Genomic DNA, 19,811 nt, shown 5'->3' on the forward strand with positions numbered 1-19,811 from the left:
TTTTTTTCTGGTAAATTACCTCCAGCAAGGAAGACGAAAGGGAAGTACAAGCTGAAGACCCTTTCGGATAAGTAACTGGGCAACTGCATTCGCCCTTACCCAGATTTTCATGGGTTTTGTGAGCGAGTGAAATGGTTGAGAGTGAGGCCTCCAGGAAACCAAAATACGAGGCTGAGAAGCTGAGCGTGAGGTACGGGTTTCCTTGGATCTTTCAGCTTTATTCTTTATCCGCTTAAGGTGTTTTCGCAGACCCTTACACAAGCGGCGGGAAAATGTGTGAGTGAGGGAAGGATGAGTGACTCTCCAGACAAACGCAAGGTAAGCGACTCCGCCGCCTGGCGCAGTTGCCAGGACAGCGCGGCCGGAGCAGCAACGGCAGAAGCCGCACCGCGTCTCGGCGGCGGCTGCGAACCTTGGTGACGCATTGCAGGTACGAACCAGCCAATCAGAGGCCGGTTCAACGACCAACGGGGTTCGCATTGCTACTACGATGCTCCTCCGCGCCGCAAAGTAGCGCCCCTCCGGCGCGACTCCACCGGCCCTTCAACCGCTCACTGGGGAAAGAAATCCACTTACGTCATCCGTTCGCCCACTCTCCTTTATTTTTTGCATCGTCGGCCACCTAACTGAGGATAAAGGGGTCTCGAGAAGAGATGGAGGGGAGGGGGTTGGCCGGGACTCGTTTGTGATGTTCCGTTATCTGGCGTGTGGCGGAGGGATCTGGCGGAGGGAGGTGTTTATGAGGCGCTAGGGGCGGAGGAGGAGAATTAGTCCGAGTGGAGCAAGCGAGCTGAGTGGTTGTGTTTTCGCGTCCCAGAGACCGGTAGCGCTTGCAGCATGGTGAGTGCGTCGCTAAGCTGCTCGCGCTTGGCCTATAGGGGGAAGAGGCTGAAGCAAATTGATGAAAGAAAGGGAACTAGCTTCCCTCGAACTCTCGAGGAGTGGTCTTCGCCAGGGAGTTGGCGCTAAAGAGGCTGGGGGCGCCCGCGGCGGTTGTGTCGCAGGTGCTCCCCCACCCCCATTTTCCTCAGGGAGGTGTCCCTTAGTGTGCTGGGGCCAGGCGCCCTCCCTCCCTGTGGGGCTGCGTTATCTCCTCAGGGGCCGGGCTGGCTGAGGATGGAGTAAGGGCCGGGGGCAACCCGGCACTCGCCGGAGGCGAGGGTGGAAGGGCGAGGGGAGCGGGAGCGCATAAGCCTTGGGTCGGGCACCTCGAAAGGTCAACGCCGGGCCGGATTCAAAGGCCCAACGGACCGTTGGTGCGGGCGCCAGAAGCTCCTTTGTCCGCTCGCGGCCGCCATGCGCTGAGGGGGCGGGCGGGAGCGCGCGAGGCCCCGGGCGAGCGCCCGCGCCGCCGTTAGCCCGCAGCCCCCGCGTGCCGGGAAGGGGCGGGGGGCGCGCGGGCGGCGGGCGGGCGGGCGCGCTGTGTGGGCCGAGCTCGCTCGGCGAGGGGAGCGGCCGGGGACGGGGCGGGGCGGCGGGCGCGGGGCCGGAGTCGCCGCCAGCCGGCCCGGCTCGGTTCTACTCGCGCCCCAGCTGCTGCGCTGGCACCTGCAGGGCTGCGGAGGTCTGGGCGGCCTGCGGCGCTGCGGGGCCGACCCTTGGGGCTTGGGTGGGGGAGGGCGGCCGCGGCCGGTTCCCATCCCCCTCTGGTGGCGCGAAGGAAGCTCTGTGAATCTTTATCTTTCTACTCCATCAATCCCTGGGGGTCTAATTCCGACGCTCAGGCTGGACGTTTCATTAAAAAAATCCTTTAAAGCGACTTTGTTGTTGAAGGGAATAGCTTTATGTCTGAGGTCAGGCGAAGCCTCGCACTACGCATCTTGTAAGAGAAAGCCATCGGCTCCAGCTAGGGTCTGAAAGGCGTTTCCTATTCACCACCTACCGAAAGCCAGCGCGCGAGTGATGGCCGATCTGTTGTGAAAGTCAGTCTTATCCTCCTGTAACAGTTGGAAGGATGCCTTTGAGAAGGGTCACGGTCCTCTTCCTGAGTACTCAAGTGCACGCCGAATGTTAAAACACTACCCCACAAAGTATTGCCCCGCTCCAACCCTCCTGAAACTCGTATCTCCGTAGAGAAAGTGCCAGATCTTCTCAACGTGCAGTTTAATTCATTTGTACAGTTATGGTTGTCAAAAGACTGTCGTGATGGAAGAGTATATTGGGGGGCTGATTTTTAAAAGCATTTTCCTGTGACTTGAGACCGGAACTCCTGTTCTTTCCTGTTTAAAAAAAAATCTAATGAGAGCGGTAATTTGCAATACTCATTTTGTGGTTCCTCCTGCCAAGTGGTTACAGGCGATGGGTGTGTCCAGGAGGCAAGGTGACATCTTAAACAGGAGGTGGGAATCCTTGCCAGCTGAAACCTCCAGCCTGTATGGGTGTGGGGAGAGGAGTTCACTTTTTTTTTCACTCGTTCCATCTTGATATTTTTAATTATTCTAAATTTGAATATGCTGGTTGAATCTCTCTAGGTGAAACGGTGTACATTATAGGCATGTAGTCGAGGCTCTAAATTGGGAAAAAAAAATTTTTAATTTCTTAAATGAAGGGCAAGGTTTTTTCCTGGTAATTGAATTAAGAGCTCAATGGATTTTCTTGGTGAGGCCCAGAGTTTGTATCTACCCTTTCATGGCCCTTTGCCAATGGTAAAGTGTGGCCGTTTTTTTTTTTTTTTAAGTGAGCAAGCTTTTGCAGTTTTTTCGTTTTGTGTTTGCATCATTGATGCTTTGGGGATTTTCAGCTTAGTTTGTTAAATTGACAATTTGGAAATTGTCCTCAGGTAGCTTCATAATTTCAAATTTTTAAGGTTTATTTTTAAAATTATTTTAAATGGAGGTACTAGGGTTGAACCCAGGACCTCACGCATTCTAAGCATGTGCTCTACCACTGAGTTATACCCAGCCCCAGGATCTTAAGATTTAAAATTAGCACTCCATCAAGTCAAAGAATATTTATTTGATGTGGAAGTGGAATAAGTTTGCTCACATGGTTCTGTTTACATATAGTCAATACATGCCCATTGAAAGAGGAGGGGTTACTTTAAGATTTGAGGCCATAGTGATTAGATAAGTGAAAAATATGAAGAGGTGGAAAATTTTGTCACTTGAGTGGTGGAAAATTTCGTCACTTGAGTGTTAATAAATAATCATTCCATTAGGACAGCAAGGAGATTTGTTTTTATTAGACGGAAGAAATTAACTATGGCTCTATTAAAATATAGAAGGTTCTGGATTCAGCTAGAATGATCAAATTAGGCCTTGAATAAAGGTCTCAATTTTTATGAAGTAATTTGTTCCAGTGGTTTCTCTTTTGGGCCAGGATGCTATATACTAAGTGCTGTTCTATCAGAATTAAAGGCATCTTTTAACTCAACTGAAGTCATTTAGAGACTCCTTTTGATGTAGGTAAAACAAAGACCCTGACTTCTGAAATTGTAAGAAAAAAAATTGCGTGTGAAGCCTTTGTTGTATCTAAGTAGCAGTTCGGGATAAACAGGAATGAATGAAGGATAGAAATTTGTTCCATTTCAAGCCTATGGACTTAAACATTTATTCAGTTTAGAATTTTGGATTATTTTCATACCATCTTTTACTAGATAAGCTCCCAGAGTATCCATTACCTACTTTTGAAAGCCATTTAGGAAATACTTCATACGTACATAATGCATTCCCTTCAGATAACACATGTAGTTTAGTAGATTTAGTGTTTTTTCTCAGTGTTAACAAATCAGCTGTGATTCTTCAAAATGCAGATTCTAGTTCAAGTGGTCTGGAGTAGAACCTGAGTATACTAATGCCTGGAAGCTTTCTCTAGAGTTGACAAGAACAGTAGGAAGAACTAAATCAATATTTGCAGAAATAAAGGAGTAAGAACTAGTTATCTCTCTAGTGAACTATTCTTCACTTTACTGAGATTAACACACATGTTAATGAGCTTGAGTTTTCCCAAAAGTTATAATTCTTCTTGTTATTCTACTGAGAAAATGGCACTCTCTGCAGACAGAAATAAGAACCAAATTTATTTGCATGTCCAGAAAAGGCTTACAAATTACACTGTGAGATTTGTGTTCTCACTTTTAGTAGGCTTTAATCTGAATGTTGCTTGTAAAGTTTATTTTCAAATCTTGAACTCTGGGTTAGTACTCAGTACAAAAAAAAATTTTTTTGTCATGTTTTCTGAAACATTCCAAAGCAAAATTGAGCTCTTTTAGGCTTTGTGACTTAAAGTTTTCTTCCTAAGGCCTTCTCATCTTTTATATTACTGAATCTTTCCAAAATCTCCTCCCCTGCAAGTTGAGAGGAAAAAAACCACTTCTTCCTTTCTGCACATAGCAATTAATTCTTCAGCTCTCACACATACTGCAATGTCTTCACTTCATTTGGCTTGACGTTTTTAGTCCTAAACAGATTTCTCCTGCCACATCTGTCCCTGGGCTTGCACCTTGTGGTTTCAGTTTGTGGAAATATATTTTCTCATCTTAAAGTTAACATGGAACATGGTAAGTTTGCTGTAAAGGGCTTGATAATGCCCTGCATGGCTACCTTCTGTGTGGAAGTTGAACTAGTCAGATTGGTGTTTAACGTTGCATTGTATGTTCTTTGATTAATTTATGTGAAATAGTTATCACGACCTCTTTGGGCTAGCCCTTTACATAGCTTCTCACTTAATCTCTACAGTGATCCTGCAAGGTAGTTATTAATACTGTGTGTTACAGATGAAGTTGACTATGAGAGATTGAGTTACATGTCCAAGGTCACACAGCTGTTAAGTGGCAGAGCTGGGATACTAGCCCAGTGATGATTCAAAGCACCATGCTTTTTTCTTCCACCAAGGCGTGTTGCCCTTCTTTCAGAAATGATGGAAGTCCTGCAGAATGGAATTAGAAGTAAATTGTCTGTTACTTCTAACAAAGTAAAAATTACGCAGTGAATTTGCTATGTTTTAAATCTTACTCCTAGGGAAAAGTAATCTATGATTTTACACCAAATACTTGGTGGAGGATTTGGATTGGTAAGAATAAAAGTAGATAATTTTTATTTTATAAATTTGTTGATTTGAACTAAATTATTGGCTCTTCAGTTTTAAGTTACCAGGTTATTGGCTTTCTTTTTTTTTTAAATAGCCACAAGTTGAGTTTGCATTAAGGTCAAATCAGAATTGTTGATCAGAGAAAGAAATTTCTGCTTTCTGGGTTCCTTCTCAAATGTTCTCATGCTGATCTATATTAAGGTACTATCCTTTCCCGAACTGTGTTCATTTAAAATGAATGAAACCGGGCAGTGTTTATTCTTTTCATACCAGTAAATGAATGGATTACTTACAGTACACTCGACTTCTTGTAGGTAGGAATATTAGATAGGCTATTTCTTGTTAGTGCCTCTCAGTACCACATAAAGCAGTTGCTTCATGGGTATTTGTAGCAATAAGCAGTAGAATGTCCAAGGATGAAGGCCACGTGAAGAACAAGGAGCCTTGTTGTTTTGCAGCTATCTTTATTATATTATGGTGTGCTCTGAATTTAAGACTTACAGGCATTGGATGTGTCTTACACTTTAGTGTTTAAATCCACACTCTACTGGTCAGTGGTTTTTGTATTCCCACTCTGAAATTTAACCTGAGGCTCTCTTTCGCCATCTGTAAGATAGGGTATAATAATACCATTAAGGGTTATTGTGAAGATAGTGGGTTTTGGCAAATACTTGAACATGTGTTTTGGGTTTTTTGGGTTTTTGACCGTGTTTTTTAAAGCAAAAATAAGTTGCTCTTCTTTCAAACGTCAAGAGAAAATGGATAGCTGGACTATTATGTGGTAAATAATGTAGTTCAAGTGTTCAGAATTCTAGATGCTCTGTATTTGCATGGTATGTGAGGAGGAGTAAAAACTGGTAACTTTCATGTTGCCCCAACTAGGACGGCTTAGATTTTTATCTTTTTGACAGATGGAAGTTTTGCTTAGTAATACTTTGTTTTTTGAGGTATGGAAAATCACATTCATGTCCAAATGAAATATTTAACCATTTATAGGGGAATTTTAAATGTAATCTTTGTTATTTTTGGTTCAGTGGAGATTTCTGGTAATAAAGGTTTGTATCTACCTGAGGAAGGTGAGCTTCAGCTTAGGTATCTTAACTTGGAAAAAGGAAATAATGTTTCTATTGAATCTATCTTTGCTTTAAAAGAATAATAATTTCAGTTAAACTTCTTAGTATGCCAAATTTGCTTTTTTAAAAATTTGTATAAAATTAGACTTTCAAGCATATTCTGAAATATTTTTGTAACTTATATGCGGGGGCAAGATAACTTAGCTTTGAAGATAAACCAGATGTCTGCATTTTCTGCCTACTTGTATTTGCTGCTGGTACTAAGGAATGTTGGACCAAATTAAGTTTATGGGACATGATGAACCCTGAAAGTTTTTAAGCTTGTTTCTGTAATCAGTAGGCTAAATACTCTCAAGTCACTTACCTACCTCTTTGATCTCTTTGTAGGCTGACCAGCTGACTGAAGAGCAGATTGCAGGTGAGAAATAACTTTGCTAGATTTTTTACCTATTGAATTATAAATGGAATAACCATTCTTAAAATGAGGTATTTGTATGACAGAATTAACTTCGATCTAGTAGATGGTAACTACTGAGTGTAATGTAATGCAGTAATTGAACCTGCTTTTTGCCAAGTGAGAAGGTAAACTTGCCTGTGAAAAATGTATGGCGCTAACTGTAATTAAAGACAGGTTTCGGTTTTACATGGATATACTTTTGAGCCTGATATGGGTGGTCTTTGTTTAGTTTTTCTGGAAGATTATGTTACTCTAAAACGTTGATTCTGGGCTGTTTCTAACCCTGCAACTCCAAATCAGTCTCCTAAGAATAGAGGGCCAATTAGTAAGTAATAAGTAACTCAAACTGTAGAATCAGTAAATGAATGTTGAATTTACCTTGGTTTAAAGTAGCTAATATTTTAACCTTAGAATTGCATATATGGTCAATCAGGAAATAACTGTTTCTCTAGTGGAAAACTTAGATCCAAAACTTAGCATTCTGTTTTATAGATGTAGTAATTTGAATTTTATCTTAAAAAGCAGTGACAGCTACTAAAGTGAGTTTAAATTTTGTAAACCTTTGGTTTCCCGTGGAAGTATGTGAAACTGTTACATAAAACCTGATGTCATGTCATTATGCCATGCCATTAAATACTTTTGATTTTATTCTAATACTTTGAGATGGCTAGTTAACATGAATAAGTTGAATGGGGAAACATGCTAAATGGTGATTTGTTTTGTTTTTTAGTTGCAGTGCTGAAATGCTTTTCAAACTGGATTTCTTGACTTTGATTAGAAACTTAGCAAAAGTATTAAACAGTTTTAACTGCCACATTTTCTTGGTAGGCAAGGAGTTTCAAGTGCTTCAAAACAGTAAAGCTTTTTTTTTTAGTAGTAGAGAAAACTCAAAAGCCCAGTTGGAACTCAGCTATATATTTGATGGGACTATATAAAATAGAAAGCTATTAGCATTAAGGACTAATTTTAAGCAGTTTTTATTTGTATTTCTTACTGCATTTGACTTAAATTTGGGATTTGCTTTTTAGGATTGGTGAATTTGCGTATATTGTGTGTTGAAGTAGTCAAGTAGAGCTTTGGAAATAATTTCTTTGTCCATTTAAACTATTATAAGTATACCAATGAAATGTAAAATTCAGTTTTTTATGTAATGTTTCCTTAAAGAACTGGCTCAGCAATGTAGCATATGTGCAGTCAAACTGTAATAAATTCTACCTAATAAAACTGAAAAGGGGGGAAAAAGCTTACTCAAGCTATGTATTATTTCCAGTGTCTTATTCTTAACCTTTTCTAATATACCTGTTGTCTTCTTGGCCTTTCCTTTCTCGGTATTTCCAGTCAGGTAATTCTACACAGCACAGCATGTTCACTTTAGGGTAGAAAACGTATTACTCAGGGTGCCTGTCATATCATTGATGCTCTTTACTCCCCTCCCAAACACACATGCAGTTCTTTTTTAAAAAGTAGCTTGTCTGTGTTAAATACAAAAGGATCAGGTTTTCAGTGGCTGATACCATTTTTAAAGAATACGTTGTAGTTCATTGGAACATTGTCTTAAAGGTAAATTAATTTTCATTTGCTTGTATCACACAATTAGGTTTCTAGTGAGTGGGAAAGAAATCTCTTCTAGGTTCTCTCCCTACCCTGACTTTTCCTAGGCTTTTAAAAATTGTTCTTTGGACCCCAGGTTTTAATGAAACTTTAAGGTAGAGAAACCAAAGCTTTTATGCTACTAAAATAAAAACCCTATGAGATCAGGAAACTTTGTTTCCTCTTGTATCCCCAGTACCTCCCACACAGTAAAGACTGATTAAGTATTTCTTGAATAGATAAATTTTCAAAGAGGTGTGCCACGCAGAAAATGTTCTAGCACAGTACCTACCCAATCCTAGGAATTATTCCCCCTCTCAGAGTCCTTTCCTTTTAAATTTAGTATGTGTTCGTGTGTCTACCTTTGAGGTGAAGGCAAGATTTTTTTTTCAATCTGGTAAATTGTAACTGGTAACAGTAACATTTTAGAATCTTAGACCTACTTGTTTAAAAAAGTTAACAAATTTTTTTTTACATTTTTTATTGATTCATAATCATTTTACAGTGTTGTGTCAAATTCCAGTGTTCAGCACAATTTTTCAGTCATTCATGGACATATACACACTCATTGTCACATTTTTTTCTCTGTGATTTATCATAACATTTTGTGTATATTTCCCTGTGCTATACAGTGTAATCTTGTTTATCTATTCTACAATTTTGAAATCCCAGTCTATCCCTTCCCACCCTCTACCCCCCCCCGTAACCACAAGTCTGTATTCTCTGTCCATGAGTCTATTTCTGTCCTGTATTTATGCTTTGTTTTTGTTTGTTTTTGTTTTTTAGATTCCACATATGAGCGATCTCATATGGTATTTTTCTTTCTCTTTCTGGCTTACTTCACTTAGAATGACATTCTCTAGGAGCATCCATGTTGCTGCAAATGGCATTATGTTGTCGGTTTTTATGGCTGAGTAGTAAAAGTTAACAAATTTTATACATAAATGCAGTGTTGAAAATATTAAGGTACTTTTTAAGCTAGTTTTATCATCGTATGATAATGATTACTACTTCAGATTTGAAATTCCACTTGTAAATAACTTGGTCTAGAAAGCAGTATGCTTGTTCTTCAGGTGGTTACTAGAATGTTTACATTAAAGAGAACAGGACAGTCTAGTGTGACATCAGTAACAAGTTAATTTTGTTGATGACTGCCACAATGTCATTAGTTTTTAGTGTTTAATAAAGGAATAATTAAAATAATTTTTCTTTTTTTAAGAAATTTGCGCCTAAACCTTCATTAAACTTTTGAAGTCCAGTGTAGGGATAAAACTTACTTGATTAAAAAAAATTACTATTCTTACTCAACAAACATCGATATGTGACTTTTAAGGGATTGTTAAGTTCAGAATTTTCTAAATAGTAATTGGTAAACAGGCATTTGATTTTTCTTTTGTTGTTATTGTTTCATGATAACCTGTTTTAATGAAATTATGAATTTATGTAGCAAACAATTAGAAAGGAATCCTAGAGTTGGTAATGAGTTAAGTAAAACAGGTAATTATACTACTAAGAGTTTCAACTTAAACTTAGCTAGAAGGGATTTGGAGAGGTTCCATCAGTTATGTTGAAGGTAGTTGTTCCATGACATTCAGGACTTGTTGTTATCTTATTATCAGTTGAGGTTTTGATTCGTGGGTTTATATTTCAAGTCATTCCTGGGAATTACTGTTTAGAATAATATGCTTCTATACATGAAGATTAAACTAGTTCTGAAGCATAGATGGTAAGCTATAAAGGCAGGTGAATTTAAATTGTACTTTTGTGTTTATTCTTATTTCAAGGAGCTTTTACAAGGATTTCTGCCTCTCAGTGTAAAAATACAGAGATTTGGAATAAACGTTGACCTTTAAAATATTTTATTCCTTTTTGTATCCTTAATGTAAACAGTGGTTATAGCATTTGTACAGTTTTATTTTCTGCCTTTAACTTACTCTAGCAAACATTTTGAGTTAACTTCTTGAAATTTAGAACATAAATTTACATATTTACAGGATTTGTCTTTAAGTTAAATCATATATTGATTATAGCTAATTACACGTGAATTTTTGCACTTGGTGGTGGTAAGTGATCCTCTAGCTAAGTATTATAGCAGAGAATATAGTGTAAATAAATATGAATCTCTTAAGTTCTTTAATTTTTTTAGAGCCTACGTTATAGCTGTGGATAGATGCTATGTGTTCAAACCCTAATAGTTTATGTATTTCTATATATTTGTATATCCCGTTTAAAAAATGAATAAAATGAAGATGTTTTCATCAAATTCTGCTATTTGTTGGGCTTAACTGATTTATTTCTGTCGTTGGGTTGATCTTGGTTAGTACTGTATATTTTCATGAGATCAAGCAGTAGTTTGGTGTTAAGCTTCTGATACGAGGTGAGTTCCTCTGAAAACAAGCAATACTTAAGTGGAATGGAATTAATGCTACTTACCATGGAGCGTGGCAGACTACAGCTAGTCAGTGATACCTGGTCTAAAGCTAAACAATTAAAAGAATTTAAGCAGAAGAAAGTAACATGATAAACCAGAGAGACAGTAGGACCCAGGTAGTTGTATGGGTAATTTTAAATAAAGTACCTATTTGAAAGCTATTATGATAGTACAGATAAAAGATGATAGGGCCATGAACCAAAATACTGGGAACAGAAATGAAAAAGAATTGGGCAGTATTTAAATAGCAGAATCCAACAGGAGCTGTTGACATGTTTCAGAGGGAAAGAATTAAAGTGGCTTTTGCTTGCATTTCTAGGGTTGCTGGGGGTGCGTACAATTCATGTCTTGCTTGAGATCAGCCAGGGAGGGTGTCCTGTAGGAAGTCAGAAATAAAGGTATTATGTTAAGAGAGAGGTATTATGTTAAAGGCATTATGTAAGAGAGAGAGTGGACGTAAGATAGAAGTCTTCATTATAAGTGGACATAGATGAAATGGCCAAGGAGAGAAAAAAAGGGTAAGGAAATTGGTCACATCGACATGTAGAAGACATCTAGGAGCAAGAGCCTTTGGCAGTGTAAGGCAGAACCTTTACCTGTACTAATTGTTGTAGGAAGTAGGTACAAATATCCCTATTTGACAAAAATGAGGAAGCTGAAGAGGAAAAGGTTTAGTAAATTTACCCAAGGTTACATACTAGTAAGTAGCAGAACTAGAATTTTTTAGCCCAGGCAGTTGAGTTCCACGTCTGCTTTTAGTTTCTGTGCTGTATGCTTTTGTATTTGCTTGCTGATAGAGTCTAATATCTTTTAGAAAGTACCTTACTTGGAAAGTACTAGCTTTATTATTAGCTCTTTATATGCCCTTGCACTACCAAATTTAATCTCTGGTTTAGTTCCTCTGTATTCAGGTATTCTGGACTATTGCTTCAGTAACTTTTCGTGTAATCTAGTGGTAAATTAAAAGCAACATAATTTCATAAGATGATCTTAAAGATCTTAGGCAATAATATATTTCACTCTGTTACAAGCTTTGTGTCTTATGTTCTGAAGAAAGGTCTAAATTACCTTTGTTTTCAGTATTAGAGCACCTAGCTAAAACTGGCCATTCATATCTTGATCATTCCATTGTTAACATTATCATAGATTGTTTGGTGATAGTCCCTTCTACTAGAAAAGGAAACTAGTTTACTGCATATTGTTATGAAGTTTAGTTTTTTGGTTTTAATTTAGTAGGTGACTAAATAGACTTAATTTTAACTGTGAGGATTACTGCAAATGGCATAGTTACTGTATAGAAATCTGTATTTGGTCTTATTTTTCTATTCTAAGTGTAGGTTAGATTTGTAATTTTGAATTGTGTCCCATAGAGTAGCTTTAACAGAAAATAGAGAGGCCAGTCATTTGGGGATTGATTCTTTTCGTCTTTCAACCCAGAATAATATGACTTTTAACTGGTCTAGGTATTGGCGTTCCCTGTAAGATTTTAGATAAAAAAAAATTCCTGGTAGATCAGCATGAACGTATGATTAGCTAAAAATGTCTGAAATACCACGAAGTTTTCCTGCCTAATCCTGCAGGAATCAAAATCCCATTTTAGATCATATCTCTATATATATCTTTAATTTGAGAGGTAATTAATACTTTTCATTTAGGAGGCTACTTTTTTTATTGTTAACCTGTACAAACCTGTACATTTGGATTGTGATTTCTCTTTCAAATAGAATTCAAAGAAGCCTTTTCACTATTTGACAAGGATGGTGATGGAACTATAACAACAAAGGAACTGGGAACTGTAATGAGGTCGCTTGGGCAGAATCCCACAGAAGCAGAGTTACAAGACATGATAAATGAAGTAGATGCTGATGGTGAGTCTTTTTAAATTTAGGATTTGGAAGCGGGGAGTTGAAGTGGCATTTAAATTCTGTTGTAATGTTTCAACTAAACAAACCATTTCAGGTAATGGCACAATTGACTTCCCGGAATTTCTGACAATGATGGCAAGAAAAATGAAAGACACAGACAGTGAAGAAGAAATTAGAGAAGCATTCCGTGTGTTTGATAAGGTAAGTATTTAAAGATTGGATTTGTTAAATTTTAATTTGAGGATGAAATGATACCAAGACCTCATAATCTTTGAAGACTTGTTTTTTGATGACTTACCAACATACTTTAATTTAGTCAATCAAAAGCTTTTTTAAGAAATCAGTATAAATGGAGATTTCCTAATAACATATATTGCATTGATTTTGTGGCATAAGAGGCATCATTTTATCTTGGAACTAAGAAAAAGTGATTTCAATATAGGATGTCCTGCTGGACTCAGTGACATTTAATTTATAGGTCAACTATTTGTAGACTTTGCTTTTGTTTGTATGCATTTCTAGAGTATATTTTGCTGTCTAAGGTGAAGTCTGGTACAAACTTCTATTCCAACTCATTAAGTCTATAATTCTGCTTAGACATTTTACTAAAAATTTTTTTAGGATGGCAATGGCTATATTAGTGCAGCAGAGCTTCGCCATGTGATGACAAACCTTGGAGAAAAGTTAACAGATGAAGAGGTTGATGAAATGATCAGGGAAGCAGATATTGATGGTGATGGTCAAGTAAACTATGAAGGTAAGTTTTTCACTCTCACCACCTTATTCTGTGCTTTGACTTTAAGGTTAGACGTGCTTGTTAGGTATCTGATAGGTCAAAATTAGTGACACCCCCACCCCCTAAATGAAGATGCCAAAACAGTTACTGGTAGTTACTAACCTGCTGTTCATGGTGTTGTCTACAGATTGATTAGGCAACATCACTGCCACCTGCAAACTTTTTAGAACTATTTACTGTCAGGCCCTACCCCTTTACCTAGAATCTACATTTTAATAAGATTCCTGGGTGATGTCATAAGCACATTAAAGACTATGGTAAAATAGTTTTTGTTTCCAATTGTGGAATATTTTGAAAAGCTTCAATTTTATTTCAAAGTCCTCAAAATCAAGATGATTTTATTTCTTTTGTTGGGAGTCTCCTTTCCTTTAGTTAGCTCTAATCTGAAAGTGTTTACATATGCTTCAGTTCAAAGTTACCATGTGATAATGAACTAAGCAAAATTGCTTTTTATCTATGATAGCTTATCTAAAGCATTGATTTGGTTTATTAATAATCATAAATAATTTTGGTATATGAAGATCCAGCCTTGGCAGTAAACTAGCTTTCCTCTGTACTTTTGATAATTTTGCGGAAAGAAAGGGAAATGGAGACTCTTAATGATTGAGTAAATGTTACTGGTTTTGTTTGACTTTTGCCATTGACTCAACATTTTGTGTACTTCTTTTTCAGAGTTTGTACAAATGATGACAGCAAAGTGAAGAAGACATTGTACAGAATGTGTTAAATTTCTTGTACAAAATTGTTTATTTGCCTTTTCTTTGTTTGTAACTTATCTGTAAAAGGTTTTCCCCTACTGTCAAAAAAAAAATATGCATGTATAGTAATTAGGACTTCATTCCTCCATGTTTTCTTCCCTTATCTTACTGTCATTGTCCTGAAACCTTATTTTAGAAAATTGATCAAGTAACATGTTGCATGTGGCTTACTCTGGATATATCTAAGCCCTTCTGCACATCTAAACTTAGATGGAGTTGGTCAAATGAGGGAACATCTGGGTTATGCCTTTTTTTTCCAAGTAGTTTTCTTTAGGAACTGTCAGCATGTTGTTGTTGAAGTGTGGAGTTGTAACTCTGCGTGGACTACGGACAGTCAACAATATGTACTTAAAAGTTGCACTATTGCAAAACGGGTGTTTTATCCAGGTACTCGTACACTATTTTTTTGTACTGCTGGTCCTGTACCAGGAACATTTTCTTTTATTGTTACTTGCTTTTTAAATTTTGTTTTAGCCACTTACTGAAAATCTGCTTATGGCACAGTTTGCCTCAAATCCATTCCAAGTTGTATATTTGTTTTCCAATAAAAAAAATTACAATTTACCCAACTGTTGCTCTGAATCTGAGTCATTTAACTTGAGGTCAAATAATTTTGAGAATCAAATGTAGAAATGGTCTCAACTTGGTATAATTTAGATCTAAGTGATTTTTTTGACTATTTTAAGATTTCGTTTTTAAATTTTACTTCAAAAGGTTTAAGTGAAAGACTGAAAAACCTTTTGTTAGGTATACATACCGTGGAAATGGCATAAGGTGGTGTTTAGCGTTGCCTACTTTAATATATTTTTCAACTTTGTTGTCCGTTTATCCGTATTGACTTTAGCCATGCAATGATTTAAATGTTTTTGTTAAAAATACAAAAAAAAATTCCAAATGGAGGGTAATTACGTTTTACCTCTGTTTTCTAATGTTTTTACCCATAGGGCTTTTTTATACTACCATAAAACAGAATTCAGTTGTGCCTATCTATCTGCAACGTGTTTTACAAAAAAGATACCTTTAGTAGTGGATTGGCAGTAGCTAAACCTTGTTTTAGTTTTTGCTTACTTCTAAACCACTGCTTTCTCTATAATTTAAGCTACTCAAAAGGGTGATTATCAGGGTTTTTTTTTTCTGACTACGTTTTAAGTACTTAATGAAAGAGTCCATAGCAAAGCAGAGCCAAGATTAAGACATTTAAGTATAATTGTTACTTGATTATTAGAGCCAGAAGGTTTTTAATTTCCCAGGAGGCAATTGGCAGGTTACTGCCCATCTTTGACTAATACCCCTGTTCTTATTTAGTTCTACCAGAAAATAGAAAACTGGATGGTTAGTGAAAGAAAAGAGTTAAGTATATTTTAGATGGGACAAAGGAATTTACAGGCATTGATAATCCTAACAGGGAATTACATAATAGGTGGGCAGTCAAATAGAAAGTACTTCATTACATGTAGGAGTGTAGTCAAAAGAAAGGCCAAACATGGCATTTGGTGGGAGGTTCTTGTGTCTAGCTGTTGAGGCACAGTAATCTCCAGAATACTAAACATGGGCTTTGGGGTTTTATTGCAGCAGTATTCACATCACTGCTGTATATAACCTTGAAGAGGTCAGTATTACCTGAGCCGGAGTTATCTTACCCATAAAATGGGTGTATTTACTCAACTGGTTTTTAACTTGGTTTTTACAATAATGTTAGGTGAAGCACTTAGCATAGTTCTTGGCATTTGTAATAAGTGTTTAAGCTGTTAAATCAGTTATGACCTTTAATGAGGGAATTGGGCAAAGTTATTCTTGGTGTTTTTCCAGTTCCAGTAGTTTGAAGTAATGTTGATAACAAGGTGGAAAGGGAGAAACACTTGGGGGTACTTTCTTGTGTCCTGTTGCTTACTTTATATTACTGTAATTCTGGCAAAAGTCACAGTAAGTACTGCATAATCTTACTTGAATCAACTATAATTTTAAAACCTTATTTTCAAATCTTAACCATATTACCTGTTTTATATTAGCAGGAGATCATGGTAATTGATCATTCTTTTTCTAAATACTATCTGTAGCATGTCTGTTTTCAGATAATTCTAACCAAAGCTATTCACTGTTGCAGTTAAAAATAATCCTAGAATAGGAAGTATTTCACCTAGAATTTTTTTTCAAGATCTGATGCACAGCAAAAGTACTGTTGATCTCCACTTAGTGTAGTCTTGTATTCTCAAAGAGAAATGCATCCTCCCTTTTTAAAACTGCTGTTATGGTAACCTGCTTAAACTTTTCTCAGTGATGCTATGCAAGACAATATCCCCCCCCCCCTTTTTCAGTTTTATTAGGTAAATTATAGTTTGCACATATTCATTATGTTGCATGTAAATACAGTATACTGCACTTTTTTTTGTTTACATGTATGTACTAATCACTGTTTCTAAGACTAGATTAGAGCTTTAGCTTTTTAAACTTACATAGTTATCAAAGGAATAAAGCCAACCACAAAATTAACAGAATGCTGTAATCCAGTCATAAGGACAGTCCAGTGTGCTTACACATTTAAGAAGTCAATCATCCAAGTTATAAGTAAGTTCATATATGTTGTTTTTTTTTTTTTTTTAGATTCTACATATAATTGATACCATATGGCATTTTTCTTTCTCTTTCTGGCCTAGTTAGAATGACAATCTCCAGGTCCATCTATGTTGCTGAAAATGGCATTATTTTATTCTTCTTTATGGCTGAATAGTGTTCCATTATGTGTGTGTATATATATGTGTGTGTGTGTATCACATCTTTATCCAGTCATCTGTTGATGGACATTTGGGTTGTTTCCATGTCTTGGCTATTGTAAATAGTGCTGCTATGAACATTGGGGTGCAGGTGTCTTTTTGAATTTTATTTTTCTGTGGGTGTATGCCCAGGAGTGGGATTGATGGATCACATGGTAAGTCTATTTTTAGTTTTTTAAGGAACCTCCATATTGTCCTCCATACTGGCTGCACCAACCTACACTCTCACCAATAGTGTAGGAGGGTTTCCTTTTCTCCACACCCTCTCCAGCATTTATTGTTTGTATTTAATGATGGCCATCCTGGCTGGTGTGAGGTGATGTCTCATTGTAATTTTGATCTGCATTTCTCTGACAATGATGCTGAGCATTTTTCATGTGCCTATTGGCCATTTGTATATCTTCATTGGAGAATTGCTTGTTTAGGTTTTCTGCCCATTTTTGGATTGGGTTGCTTGTTATTTTTGATGCAAAGGTGTATGAGCTATTTGTATGTTTTGGAAATTAGTCCCTTGTTGGTTGCATCATTTGCAAATATTTTCTCCCATCCTGTAGGTTTTCATTTTGTTGATCATATCCTTAGCTATGCAAAAGCTTTTAACTTTAATTAGATCCCATTTGTTTATTTTTGCTTTTATTTCCATTATGTCAGGAGCTGGTTCAAAAAATATATTGCTGTGATTTATGTCTGAGAGTGTTCTGCCTATGTTTTCCTCTAGGAGTTTTATACTGTCTGGTCTTATATTTAGATCTTTAATGTATTTTGAGTTTATTTTTGTATATGGTGTTTAGAGAATGTTCTAATATCAGTCTTTTGCAGGTAGCTGTCCAGTTTTCCCAGCACCACTTATTGAAGAGACTGTCTTTTCTCCATTGTGTATTCTTGCCTCCTTTGTCATAGATTAATTGACCATAATTGCGTGGGTTTATTCCTGGACTTTCTATCCTGTGTCTGTTTTTGTTCCAGTATCATACTGTTTTGATCACTGTAGCTTTGTAGTATAGTCTGAAGCCAGGGAGTGTGATTCCCCCAGCTCCATTCTCCTTTTTCAAGATTGTTTCGGCTATTTGGGGTCTTTGGTGTTTCCATACAGATTTTAGCATTTTTTGTTCCAGCTCTGGGAAGAATGTCACTGGTAGACAATGTTTTCTTAAGGGGACATTTTGTTTATTCTACATACTTACTAGTCTGTTTTATTGGTAAAGTCCTTGAAATCATTGACCCATGCTGTTTCTATTTTTGAGATACTCAAAACTATTTTCTCATCTAGATGTTCCCTTATATTTCACACTTTATATGGCTTTCTGGACTTCAATGTATCTTTCATCATGCATAGTCTCTAGGGTACCAGTCCCTGGTTTGCTGAGCCAGTTTTACAGGCTCAGCCAAAAGAAGACAATGAAATGAGGCACAGTGGTGGACTGGCTTAATCACTTACTTTTGTGAAAGTTCTGTTTTTTATTTGCATCTTGGTCTTAATATTTCAGTTCTTGGTTTCAAACCTGGTGCCTGGCTTTTTTTTTTTTTTTTTCCTGTTTTTTTTTTAACCCCTTCTGTTTTTGAGTCTATGTTAAATGAATTTAGAACTCCCAGTATTTTAAGAGAAATTTAATGAGGTCCTGTCTCTTGCTACTCAAAAAGTCACTCACAGTCACCTGAGTGCTTGTTCAAAATGTTGAGTCTTAGGCCCTATCCCAAATTCTCAATCAGTATCTATTTTACAATATCTCCAGATATTGTGTATGCACAATTTTGGGAAAGCACTGCTATAATCCATCCTCTGGTTTTATTTATAAAAGGAAAACTTACTCGTTCAACAAATATTTAAATTATTCTGTGTTCAAAGGATTTAGAATAAAGATGAAAACTTGTGTTTTGGATATATTTAATATTAGGGGAGACACAATTTGTCACAATGAGTCCAACAATAAAGATACGCACCTCTTTGGGGTTTGAGGGGTTAGGCCTAATAGGAGTTGACCCTTCAAGTTTGCCAGGCCATGGAAGAAGGGAATAAGCAGTTCAAACAGAAGGGCTATCATGTGGGGAGACAATAGAAGTGTGAAGGTAAGCATGTTTAAGATTTGCAAGTATACATCAGATCATGAGGTTCTAATGAGGGGAAGGAGATGAGACCAGATTGTAAATTTTGCTTGTGTCCTAAAGACAATGATAATCTATATTGAATGCACTGTGCTAAACACAGTTCAAACATTTCACTCAAGTCAGTCTTCATAATCACCCCAAGTAGTTACCAATTATCACCTCTTTATAGACAAGCACAATAGATTATAGCAAAGCAAATGAAGTCAACTTTCAAATCCTGGTTGGTAGTCAAGGGAGGAGAGGGATTCAAAAATGAGGGAGTGGAGTAATCAATTTAGCAGTGATGGAGGTCAAGTTTGCTAAGAGCTTGAAAACTGTTGGATCTGGCAACTGGATCACTGACTAGGAAGTGTAATTTTAACTGAAAGGTATGTGCACATGTTGGATTAAGATGGTTCTAAGAAAGTACGGGAAGTGACAAAAGAATTGAGTCCACGTTACTCTTCAAAGTTTGTGAAAGGAAGCAGAAACTCCATGGTGTAGTGGACAGTGAGGTATGGAGTCATATCTGGATTTGGACTCTGGCTCTGCCACTGCTGTGCGATTCAGTCAGCTGTACTAAACTGTCCAAGGAAGCCTGTTCCCTCATTCATAAAGTGGGATTAATACCTACTTCCCAGGGTTGTTTGAGGATTTAATATATGTGAAATATCTGGAACACAGGAGATACTCCATAAAATGGAACTGGTAAGGTTGAGAGGATGGTTTGTTCTTAAAGATGGGAATGTTGATAGTTAAAGAAGCTACAGCCAAGAGAGGTTGAAAATGAAAAGGGTCTACAGATGGTAAAGGTTGGTCCGTGATTTCACAGCCTGTTGGGTCTAGTGCTCACTCCACTTCTCAAAGAGAAGTGACAGTCCCAGAATTTCCATGTGGAGGAATTTTAGAAACAATCTTAGAGGGGAAAGAGGGTGGGAAGAGAGAAATTTGGGAGTT

General features: G+C 37.4%; 1 protein-coding gene across 1 annotated transcript; it reads left to right on the plus strand.

Annotated features, from left to right (window-relative positions):
• The first annotated feature begins 678 nt into the window (after positions 1 to 678).
• CALM2 (calmodulin 2) lies at positions 679 to 14,567 on the plus strand. Its single transcript, XM_006216438.4, has 6 exons — positions 679 to 840; positions 6,489 to 6,519; positions 12,304 to 12,447; positions 12,539 to 12,645; positions 13,066 to 13,201; positions 13,913 to 14,567. The coding sequence occupies exons 1-6, from the start codon at positions 838 to 840 to the stop codon at positions 13,939 to 13,941; spliced, it is 450 nt and encodes a 149-aa protein (XP_006216500.1). The 5' UTR covers positions 679 to 837; the 3' UTR covers positions 13,942 to 14,567.
• Positions 14,568 to 19,811: the final 5,244 nt, after the last annotated feature.

This window comes from Vicugna pacos, chromosome 15 (genome assembly GCF_048564905.1).
Source record: "Vicugna pacos chromosome 15, VicPac4, whole genome shotgun sequence".
In the NCBI taxonomy this organism is placed as follows: domain Eukaryota; kingdom Metazoa; phylum Chordata; class Mammalia; order Artiodactyla; family Camelidae; genus Vicugna; species Vicugna pacos.

Coding starts and splice junctions, on each gene's coding strand:
- CALM2 (XM_006216438.4), top strand. Junction 6,520..12,303: donor GACTGAAGAGCAGATTGCAG/GTGAGAAATAAC, acceptor TCTTTCAAATAG/AATTCAAAGAAGCCTTTTCA. Junction 12,448..12,538: donor AAATGAAGTAGATGCTGATG/GTGAGTCTTTTT, acceptor AAACCATTTCAG/GTAATGGCACAATTGACTTC.